At 52.8% G+C, this 11,124-nt stretch overlaps 2 protein-coding genes across 2 annotated transcripts in view; one reads left to right on the plus strand and one right to left on the minus strand.

Moving 5' to 3' along the window:
* The window catches only part of SYCE1 (synaptonemal complex central element protein 1), a 16,286-nt gene extending 13,717 nt beyond the window's left edge, over positions 1-2,569 (plus strand). The window contains exons 7-13 of the mRNA XM_006754960.2: positions 113-202; positions 453-516; positions 1,229-1,295; positions 1,410-1,533; positions 1,596-1,706; positions 1,834-1,921; positions 2,368-2,569. Coding sequence (XP_006755023.2) covers positions 113-202; positions 453-516; positions 1,229-1,295; positions 1,410-1,533; positions 1,596-1,706; positions 1,834-1,921; positions 2,368-2,445 — 622 coding nt within the window. The 3' untranslated portion in view covers positions 2,446-2,569. The remainder of the gene's footprint in view (positions 1-112; positions 203-452; positions 517-1,228; positions 1,296-1,409; positions 1,534-1,595; positions 1,707-1,833; positions 1,922-2,367) is intronic.
* A 534-nt stretch (positions 2,570-3,103) lies between these two features.
* Positions 3,104-11,124, minus strand: part of LOC102760593 (cytochrome P450 2E1) — a 32,652-nt gene continuing 24,631 nt past the window's right edge. Inside the window, exons 3-9 of the mRNA XM_015572715.1 lie at positions 10,696-10,847; positions 10,229-10,389; positions 9,601-9,777; positions 8,291-8,432; positions 4,948-5,135; positions 4,129-4,270; positions 3,104-3,436 (exon numbers count right to left, since the gene is read on the minus strand). Of these exons, the coding sequence (XP_015428201.1) occupies positions 3,246-3,436; positions 4,129-4,270; positions 4,948-5,135; positions 8,291-8,432; positions 9,601-9,777; positions 10,229-10,389; positions 10,696-10,847 (1,153 nt within the window). The 3' untranslated portion in view covers positions 3,104-3,245. The remainder of the gene's footprint in view (positions 3,437-4,128; positions 4,271-4,947; positions 5,136-8,290; positions 8,433-9,600; positions 9,778-10,228; positions 10,390-10,695; positions 10,848-11,124) is intronic.

An 11,124-nucleotide genomic window follows, 5' to 3' on the forward strand; every position in this document is an offset into this window, starting at 1 on the left:
CACCTGGAGGCCTAGGACAGACCTCAGGAGAAGGAAGCAGAAGCCCCGCTCCAGCCCTTTCCTGGGGAGACATTTGGAGAACATGATGGAGGGTTGTCCTGCCTCTTTCCAGGAAGCAGACCCTGCTAGAGGAGTGCAAGGAGCGAATCTGTGCCCTCAACTTCCAGATTGAGGAAGAGAAGAGCAAACAGAGGCAGTTGAGGTAAAGCCAGGTGCCTGAGGCCTTCGGGGGCTGGAATGGGTTATAGATGGGGGTGATATCAGGGATGGGGGTTAAAAGAGGAACTGGCCAAGCTAAGGCCCAGAGGGTCAAGGTGGTGAAGTTTCCCCAGAAGAGCAAAGAGTATGGGCAAGCCCCCCTCCCCAGGACTGTACATGGAGACCCTTGGCCTGGGCCAGGATGTGGGGCGTCTCAACCCAGGACCCCTCATCCAATTGTGGTTGGCCCCCAGATTGGATTTCGAGAAACAGTTGGAGGAACTGATGAGCCAGCACAAGGACCTCTGGGAATTCCATGTGAGTCACTCAAATCCATTCCTCCCATTTCCCCCCATCTTCCTTGGCAGAACCAGGCCCAAAATTCAGTCATCCTCCAGGCTTCATTCCTTTCACCCGCCACACCCAGTGTCTGAGCAAGCTGTGATGGCCGTACCTCAAAATCCCCTCCAGTCAGACCCTCATCACCACCCTCACTACCACCCAGTTTCATCCTCTTCTCTGGTCCTGCCCACCCATCCCTGCTGCCTTCTCAGGGCCCTTCAGTGGTCAGGAGGAATCCTAATGAACTAAGGAGGGGTCATCCATCAAGGAGACCCATAGATATATTTGGGGATATCACAGGTAGGGGGTGGGGGTCAGGGTTTGCCACCAAGGGATCCAACCTCCAAACCAGAAACTAGGCAGAGAGAATGAATGTCAGGATGGAAGGGCTCACTGAGGGGGCCACGCAGAGGAATGAGGAAGAGCAACAGGGCTGGCTGGTCCCCGATTCTCCGGAGGATAACCTCCTGAGCCTCTCAGCACAGCACCGTGGGTAGCTGGGGAGAGCCGTTCCAGGCAGAGGCAGGAGCCAGTGCGGAGGCCCTGGGGCTGGACCGTGCCTGGCATGTCTGCAGGGCCAGCGTGGTAGGAAGTGTCATGCTGAGTGAAGACTGGATGCAAGTAGGCTTCTCGGAGGCGAATGGGGGGAAGCGGGAGATAAGCATGGGCCTCCTTTCTACCCCCTCAGAGTCCAGAGCAGCTGGCCCAGGAGATTGGCGCCCTGGACAGCAGCAATGAGCAATTGCTCAAGGAAGGTGAGAATGGGGGGGCCCTGCTCTGCCCTGGCCTGCTCTGCCCTGCCCTGGCCTGCCCTGCCCTGGCCTGCCCTGCCCTGCCCTGCCCTGCCCATCTGTCCCTTCCTGCTGCAGAGAAGCTGGTAGAAGCAAAGCTGGAGGACGTGAAGAACCGCCTGTGCTCCCAGTTTGGTACCAGGGGCTGCTCCGCCATCACCGAGGGGCTCTTCCTCCGCAGCAAGGAGGCAGCAGCTGCAGTGTAAGACGGGCAGCGGGGGAAGGGCAGAGGGAGGGAGGACAGCACTGTGGCCCCACCCTCAGCCATCTGTTTGAGGAGGAGACCAGAAAGGCCCAGGAGCTCCTGGAGGACACTGCCCAGCGCCACGAGCAGCTGCAGGGGGAGTGCCAGCAGCTGCAGCAGAGGAGGCAGAGGTGGGCATGGAGCCCCTCTCCCTGTCTGTAAGGGGAGGCTGCTCAGGGAGTCTCCTGCCTCTGTCCCCCGCTCTCTCTAGCTCTTTTCCCTCTCCTCCCCCCCTCTTATCCATCCCTTTATGTCCAGGCTGAAGGAGGAACTGGAAAAGCTCGGAGTGCAAGTCACTTCTCAATCCCAGAGCAAACAAGAGGATGGGGCCAGCCCAGAAGAAGCTGTGAGCCCTGGAATCACAGCCTGAAAACGGCCCTCAGCCCCTTACCCAGGTTGGCCATGCCCCCATGGGGTGAGGGTCCGTGCCCACCCCCTGGCTGCTCATGTGGGCAGTTATAGCTACCACCTGGCTCACATTTTATATTGCAATTAAACCAAACTTTCTGACTGTAAACCCTTTGGTTCTGTGTCACGATTTCACAGAGGCTTGGTATGCTAATCAAAATATCAGCAAAGGCAACACACACACACACACAGACACACACACACAATCACAGGAGGCAAGGAGGGGGTCCAGGGCGTCCTCGGAGGATGATCTTCCCACAGGGGCACAGCCAAGGCAAAGTCTACTCTAGAAGAGTCTGTCGGGGGGGTGGGGGGCAGGCCCCAGGGAGGGTGTGGGTACACAGATTTCGGGAGACTTCCATCTCAGATCCTGACCTCCCGCAGGCCAATCCAAAGCCCCTCGGAGTCAGCGAAGAGAAAGATCCAGAGCTGCCCACTGAGCAGGGCCTGGTGCCCTCCTAGGCGAGGAGGCCCCCTGCCCTGGAGCGTATGGCTGGGCTTTAGGAAATAAAGGCACTATTTCTGTCCACCTGCCTCAGCTGTGTCCACTCTGGGGGGTTGGGGAAGGGGAGGAGAGGCCGCTGGAACTGGGCCGCACTCGGCCTCTTGGCCTCAGAGGACATTAAATCAATGGTTCCCTCGCCTCCCAGTCTCTGGTCTGCTCACCTCCAGGACCCACTGCTCTGGGAGTGTTGGGAGTGTTAGTCTGTGCTCCAGGTCAAAATACAGCAAATTAAGTACAAAGAGATTCCTTGTCTTGAAAGGCTCCCATGCCCAGGTAGGACAGTGAATGGTGGGGGTGGAGAGAGACCACACAGGCCCCAGACTGAACAGCACTGTTTCCATGGAAAAGGAAGAATAGGCCCCAGTGGGAATTCTCCCGTCAGCAGGAGAGTCGAGGCATCAAACCTGAAACCGAGACTCGGTTTGAACAGCAGGCCCAGTGGCATCCTTATCCTAATCCCAGAACCTGTGACTAAGTTACCTCACCCAGCAAAGGGGCCTCTGAATATGTGGTGAGGGTCTTGGGATGGGGAGACGGTCCTGGGCCATCTGGGAGGACCCCTACAAGAGGGAAGCAGGACGGACCGTCAGAGAGACTGGAATATGGTACCACTGCTGGCTCTGGAGCATGACCTGTTTATTGAGGACAGTGTGTGCACGGTGTCCGGAGGCCCTGCATCCCTAGTCGCTCCCCCCTCACTAGCACAGCTGAGAGCGGCTTCCTCATGCCCCTTTACCACCTTCAGAGCACCCGGGCCTCACGCTTGTGAGCGGGGAAGGAGACAGAGTTTGTAATCGGGCGGGATGCAGGCAAACCCATTCACGATGGGGGTGAGGTCAATATCCTTGGGGTCGACGAGAGACTTCAAGTTAAAGTGCTGAAGAATGGCGGTGAAGAACAAAAACAGCTCCATGCGAGCCAGGCCTTCTCCGACACACACCCGCTTCCCTGGAGTGACGACAGTATACATGAGACAGGCGGGCGGAGGCGGGATGGACCCCTGTCTGCCCGTTGAAAGGAAGCACAGAACGTTTTCAGGGTAAGAGTATCAGTAACACATATTCAGGGACCAGCCTTCACACACCTCAACCTCCAGGACGCAGCTGCCTAAACCCATTCGACGCTGGAGAATGGTCCCTGCCCACCCCATGCTCACCCATGTCCCGCAGGCAAGAAGCCAATGCTATACCATCAGGTGTTAAAGTTACCGAGCTGGTTATAGGACCTTCCCTCACACCAACAGCTGAGAGAAGACCTGGAGAGGAGACCCAGGCCCAGAGGTGAACAGGGAAGAAAGGCTGAGGGTGCCATGATGGCCCAGGTAACCAAACGTTACATTCTGTTTAGTAGCAGATAGAGAATTAGGTAATACCATTTTTGAAAGATTTTTTTTTACTAAGTTCTATTAAAGAGTTTTAGTCCTGAATGAAGTGAAATATTTACTGTTCAGAAAGATAATCCATCCACAACACCTCATTCCCAGGACTTCTGGTGAGAAGATGTCATTAACCTCTGAACAGGGAGGCACACACTTGGGTCACATTGTGAATAAGGACGTGATGCAGGTCTGAGATGGTGGCAGGTTACCCCGGGAATTCGGGACAAATCCTGGGAGGGTGCTACAACTGAATGCTTCTTACCTGCGGAAAATACCTTGAAATAGTCACTGTACTTGAACTTTCCTTTTTCATCCAGAAAATGCTCTGGCTTAAACTTGTCTGGGTCAGGGAATTCTTGTTTGTCAAACAAGAGGGAGTCCAGTGTCGGAATTAGGACTGTGCCCTAGGAGAACAAAAGCTTTCTCAGTCAAGTTAGCAATGCATGGGCTTCGATCTGGAGGCCCCCAGTGAAGAAGGGGGTTTTGCATTTTACCTGTGCAAGAAGGAAAGTGTTCAGTGGGGGACCAGATAGGAAGAACTCAGGTGTCAGGTCTAAATAGCAGTGGGAGCGCTAACCTTTTCACTGGAGTAAAGGGCTGGTTGTTGCTGGTTGTTTTCTGGTGTTGGAATATCCCACCAACAGCCCTGGCCAGTTTGTTTGGCTCAGTGGATAGAGCGTTGGCTCACAGACTGAAGTGTCCCAGGTGCAAGTCAGGTCAAGGGCATGTACCTTGGCTGCAGACTCCGGTCACTTGCAGGAGGCAACTAATCGATGTGTCTCTCTCTCATTGATGTTTCTCTCTCTCCCTTTCACACTCTCTAAAATTCAATGGAAAAATATCCTCAGGTGATACCACCAACCACAGGGACTATCTCAGGAGCCCATTTTCCATATTTCCCCGATCTCTGTGGTCACCAGGTCCACGTGAGGACGGTTAGGGAAGGGGCACCCTGCAGCCAGGGGTGCCCAAGCCACACCTGCCAGAAGGAGTTGTCCTTGGGCCCTCCATCCTCCCCGGGCAGGATAGTGGCTGAGCTGGCAGGACAGTACTAGGGGCGTGCAGTCAGCTCACATCTGACCTTGGGGATGACGTAGCCTCTGAACACTGTGTCCTGGGTTGCTTCATGATTCAGGTTGGAGGGCAGGAGGTTGGTGAACCGCTGGATCTCATGCACCACGGCGTCCATGTAGGGCATCGCTAGCTTGTCCTTGATGGAAGGGATTCGGTTTGGCCCAATCACCCTGTCAATTTCTTCATGAAGTTTCTCTGCCAAGATATGAATGAAAAGATGTAAAGGATTGACTCTAGGCTGGCTCAATAGCCAGTGAGCCAGCCAGCCATCTAGGGAGCCCTCCAGGCCAAGAGTGCTCCAGGCTGCCAGGAGCCTGGGATTGCTGGACAGCCCCTCCACAAATGTCAGTGAGAGCTAGGCTCGTCAGGTTCTAGTCTGCAGCATGTTTAGGCATCCGCTCTTTTTTTAGTTATTATTGAGGTAACATTGGTTTGTAGCATTATATATACAAATTTCAGGTGTACAATGTTAAAATTCAACATCTGTATGTACTATATTGTGCTCATCACCATCCATCACCATACAATTAACCCCTAACCCAGGGGATATTAACACCTTACATATGTGATTTGCCAATATCTTTTCCCATTCTGTTTTTTGCCTTTCGTTTTGTACTGTGCAGAAGCTTTTTAGTTTGATGTTCTGTTTATTTTCACTTTTGTTTCCCTTCCCTTTGGAGTTAAATCCATAAAAACATCACTAAGACTGATATCAAAGAGCTTAGTACATGCTTTCTTCTTCATATGTTGTGGCTTCAGGTCTTAGGCTCAGATCTTCAATCCATTTTGACATAATTTTTGTGTCTGGTGTAATGTAGTGATCTAGTTTCATTCTTTTGCATGTGGCTATACACTTTTCCTAACACTACTTAACTATACAGATCTCGTCCTTTTCCATCTCCTCTTTCATGTTTTTTTGTGGCCACAAACTATCCCATTTTATTTTGTGAGCTTGTTACCAAGTTGAAATAGCTATAGTTATTTTTAATGCGTTTCCCCCTTTAACCGTCATGCTGTAATTTAGTGTTAAACACCTCACTCTGAAATAGCTTTGCAATTTTCTGATTCTGTCTGTCTCTTCTCACCTTACTGAAGTTGTGTGTAGTTTCATCTCAGGGAGAAGAGCTCTTTACATTTCTTACAATGCAGGTCTAGTGGTGGTGAGCTCTTCAGCTTTTGTTGGTCCGGGAAGGCCTTTATCTCCTTCATATCTGAAGAATACCTGTGCTGGATAGAATCTCCCTGTGCAGTGTTTATTTCTCAGTATTTTGAATATGTAATTTTACTCACTTCTGGCCTGTGGAGTTCTGCTGAGATATCTGCAGATAGCCTAATGGGGGGTACCTTTGTAGTTTACTATCTTCCTTCCCTCCCCCAGTTGCCTTTAAAATTCTATGTCGTTAACTTTTGATAGTTTTAATATAATGTTTTGGAGAAGTGCTTTTTGTGTTGAGGTAACTAGTTGTTTAATAGCTTCCTATACTTGTATGCCCAGCTCCTTCGTCAGGTTTGGGAAGTTCTCAGCTATTGTTTCTTTAAATAAGTTCTCTGTTTCCTTTTTACTCTCTTCTTATCTGGGATACCAAGATAAGAAGATGTTCCTTTTTTTTTTTTTTTTTTAGTGAGTCAGATAGTTTCTTCATTTTTAAAATCTTAAATCTCTCTCCTCTTTCACGTGATCACCCGTAGATTTCTGTCTTCTCTCCCCTGTGGTCTGCTCTGTTTCCAGGGCTTTCTGATGAGTCTTCACCTCATGTATTGAGTTCTTCGGCTCCAGGATATCTGTTTGGTTCTTTTATAGAGTTTCAGTCTCTTGGGTAACGTGTGTTTCTGTTCATTAATTTTACTCGGGAGCATGTTAAATGGTCCTTCTGAGTTTTCTCAAAGCTTGCTGTTTCTTCATGCCAGCTGTTTTGAATTTGCTATCAATTCGGTTACAATCTTCTGTGACTTTAAGTTTGACTCCCGGAGAATTCTCGTTCTCATGGTGTTTGATGAGTGGTTCCTCTGCCAGTGCACTTGGAGTAGCAAACAGTTTTCTTATTTAGGTGAAGCGTGGTTTACTTTAATTCCAAGATTCAACAGGTCGGTGATTAGAGACCTTATTCTTTCTTCCAGTAGGTGGCGCTACAGCACACGTTTTTGGTTTCTCTTATCTGAGTTGCTTCAGGTTTGAGAGGTGGCACTCCCCCCTCCACTGCCTCTGCCAGAGGTGCAGTCCTTGCTGTTCTTAATGCCGCTAAAGCTGCTGGCGCCTTGCTGCTGCTGCTGCTGATGTCATTGTGGTAACGGGCATTGATGCCAAGATCACAGCCTCTCTGCTACCAGCAGGGTTGTCAGGTTTGAAGGCGCCACCACAGTCACGGGCAGGGGCTGAGGCCCTGGGCTCCGCCTTGGCAGGGGGGCTGGGGTTGCAGGCCTGACCTCCACTACCACTTAGTCCCTTGTTAGCGTCCATTCTCTCATCTGATCAGGATGAACTCAGCTCTTGTCTTTATGTCAGAAGTAGAGACTAACAAAGTGGACTTGGAAATCTCTATTGGGAGAGGAACCTGTGTGTTGATGACTGCTAAGAAGTCTGACTGTGAATGGTCGAATGAAGACAGACATGCACATCTGCTGCTTGGAGAAGTCCCTGGAAGCAGGGGTCTGAAGTCCCCGTTTTCCTCGGCAGAGGTAGCGGCAACCTTTGGCAAGTCGCTCGGCCTCTCTGGGTCTGAGGTTTCCTGTGGGCCTTCACAGTATGTAGCGTGAACTGCAAAATTACATCCAGTGTTTTACCAGAAGAAACATGTAAAACACGTAAACAATGCAGATCGTGCGCTGACACTTAATAAATGTTAAATGCACAAAGTCATGCCCGTGTAGGTGTTTCCACACTGTGGAAGCCATGTCTCCTCCAGGCACCTGGAGTCGCAGCTACAAGGAGTGAAAGGATTTAAGGGCAGCGGGCAGCCTTGGGAAGCTCCTCTCTCGGGCTTCTTTCTTCTGATTCGCATTCCTCCTTGCCCCTGCCTGGCTCTTCCTCCCTGCTCTGCCCAGAAGGGTCATATTTTCAGGGTCATAAACAGGTCCAACTATGGAGCAGAATGCAGATGGCATCGAATTTTCCCAACCTGGTGCTGGCTCTCCTTTCCTGTGATCGGCTGTCAGTGGGTAAGGACGGATGGGTGTTCAAGAGTGCCAGGTGGCTGTCATGCACAAGGACATGTCCCCTCAAAGAACGTGTCTGATGCCCTGCAAGGGTTAACAAGCAGCACCACTTGCAGACTGAAAGCTGACGCCTAATGCAGCAGGCTGACTGGACAGCCACACGGCCCGGCCCGGGCTCCTTGCCTGCCCTTACATACCTTCCACCTCTGGGTGTTTCATGAGCACCAGGAGCCCGTATTTCAGCGTGGCGCTGGTGGTCACTGTCCCTGCAAAGAACAGGTCGGCCACGGTCGCGGCGATGTTGCCCAAGTTGTACCCTGGCTCTGCTTTGTATTTGTCCTGTGGACGTCAGGGACAGACAGGTAAAGGGACGCCTTCGGGCGAATGAGAAAGAGACCCTTGCGCCCCTGAGCAGCACAGAAGTCACAGTCCTGCCAGCTCCCAGGGAGGAAGGGGCGGGTGTGCACACGGCCTGCCAAAAAGGTGAGGGGCAGGGCTCCTGGCCCGGCTGTAGGGCTCTGTGCTTTTTATAGCACCGAGGGCTTTCCCGGGGCGAGGACCAGCGATGTAGCTGATCCTGTGCCATGACCTCCTTCCGCCCAGGGCTGAGCGGTGGGGCCTCTGCTACAACCCAGCACCTTTGGGTCCCAGGAGGCAGGGGAGCCAAACACCCGGAAAGGCAGTGAGAGGGGTCCAATCGATGGCGGAGATTCTCAGATAACCTGGGGCCATTATCCAGGGAAGTCACATGCTGGACTAGAACCACAGTGACTTCAAAGGACAGAGGTGAAGTGTGACCTCTGTGGGTTGGGGGTCCTAAGAAGCTGTCAGGTAGGTAGATGCTGGCTGGGCCTGGAGCCCCCTGAAGTCATGCACAATTGGGAGTTCACCTGCTGACCAGGAACTGAGGGCCTCTCCCCAGAGGAGACACGGTTATGATAAGAAGCAGGTGTGGCTCAGTTGGCTGGGCATTGTCCTATGCACCAGAAGGTTGCTGGTTCAAATCCCAGTTAGGGCCTATGCCTAAGTTTTGGACTTGATTCCCTATGGGGGCATGCAAGAGGCAGCAGATCGATGTTTCGCTATTACATCCATGTTTCTCTCTCCCTCTCTCTCTCTCTCTCTCTCTCTCCTCTCTTTTCCTCCTTCTCTCTAAAAATCATTTTTTTTTTTAAAAAAAGGAAGCATGGTCTGGAGGGAGCTGATGGGAGGGGTCTCAAGGTGTGTTCCACGGCCCCTGACAGCTTCCCCAAATAAGACCACAGGGGACGGCTGTGTGGTGTGGAAGGCAGCCAGGCAGGCAGGCTGTGTGGGAGCAGCGTGTGTGGCCACACCGAAGCCAGTGCGTTTGTGTAAAACCAAAAGCATCAGAATGTACCCAGTGAGGGCAGTCTGGGCACCAGCAGTGCAGGTTATAATATAAATCTGACTGCCCCCCGCCCCCCCGCCAGCCCCAACCACCTGGGAACACCAAGCACTCAGCTTCCCGGGGCTTGGTGGAGGGTACCTTCTCCATCTCCATGAGCAGGCAGTCAGTGAAGTCCCGGGGGCAGCTGGGGGCCAGCGACTGCTGGTGCTCCTTCAGTCTGGCTAAAGCATAGTCTTTCAGTTCAGACACGTTTTTCATTACTTTTCTATGGCTTCCAGGCAGGTAGTTTAGAAAGCTTGGAAAACTGTTATGAAGCTAGAACAATAAAGAGAAAGGAGAGAATTTCTTTATATATATATATATTTTTTTAATTTTTTCCCCCCCGTGGTTGCAACACCATTTTGTATACTGGACTAATTTCCTCCAAGCCTAAACATATGGCTGCTACCATTGTATTGTGTGATATCTGGGCCCACGGGATTATTTGGGCACCCCTCTGTTAGGCAGTGCTCCACCTGTGGGGGATGTGAGCTCAGCGCATGCGGCCAGCGGGAACTAATTTGAAAGAGTGAAACGGTGAGTGAGTGTGTGCAAAGGCAGCGCTGGGCCCACGCCTCCGGAGGGAATACTCAGGACAGGAGCCCTGGCTTGTGCAGGCCTGTCTGTCCCTACAACCCCAGCGAACCCCTCTCCTTTTCCTAATGGAATCGATGTGACTGAAGATGAGCGCCGACTAAGGAGTGGGAAAGGAAGGCAGGGGCCTCACCAGCAGCCAGGGGGTGCTGAGCAGGTATAAGTTCTCGTTGAACAAGGTCTGCAGCCTCAGGCTGGTCCTGTCCTCGTAGTCGAAGCGCTTGCGGAAGAGGATGTCGGCAATGACATTGCAGGGCGCGTAGCCCACCACAAAGGTGGGGTCGAAGGGCTGGCCTGGAAAACGGGGATTGTGAGAGGGAGGCCGCCAGGCCGTCTCCGGAGAGGAGCCGCCCGAAACACAGGGCAATTCTCGGAAGAGAGGGGTGCTGGGACCTATTCGGGTTTCTTTACTTCTCAGTGATTCGGGTGTCACAGTCACACCCGTGACCGCCACTGCCGCTCCCCCCGCGATGCAGAGGGGACCCCGCGAGTCAGAGGATGAAGGTGGCCCTGTGCGCCCAGCTGCTGCAGGGCTGTCCTGTGACCCCGTGACCCCGTGACCCCGTGACCCCGGGCCCTGGCCAAGGCGGCCATCCGCACCGTTGGTCTTCCGGAGGGCGTCCAGCAGGAAGGGGATCTCCCTCTGGATGCGGGCCTCGTTGCCCTCCTTCCCCATCCCGAAGTCCCGCAGGATGGTCAGGGCGGACCGCCGGGTTTCCTTCCAGGTCGGGCCGTTATTGAAAGTAATTCCTGCGGAAGAGGGACAGCGAGGATAACTGCGGCTTGGATGGAAACAGCCAGCTCACAGTAAGAAGCTGCCTGCTCCTGGTGGGCAGGAGGTACGTAATCAAACTACTTCCCACCAAAGCACGCTATGGTCCGAAGGTGCCACCCAGCGCTACCACCCAGCGCTGTGCTTCTGCACCAAGAACTCGGAACGAGAGAGCACCTCCACAAGCAGCAATCCAGCGCGTCTCCGGGAAGACCGTCTGCCTCACAGCAGCTGAGGAGAAAGACAAGCCCAGGAGG

Source organism: Myotis davidii, unplaced genomic scaffold, assembly GCF_000327345.1.
Source record: "Myotis davidii unplaced genomic scaffold, ASM32734v1 scaffold72, whole genome shotgun sequence".
In the NCBI taxonomy this organism is placed as follows: Eukaryota; Metazoa; Chordata; class Mammalia; order Chiroptera; family Vespertilionidae; genus Myotis; species Myotis davidii.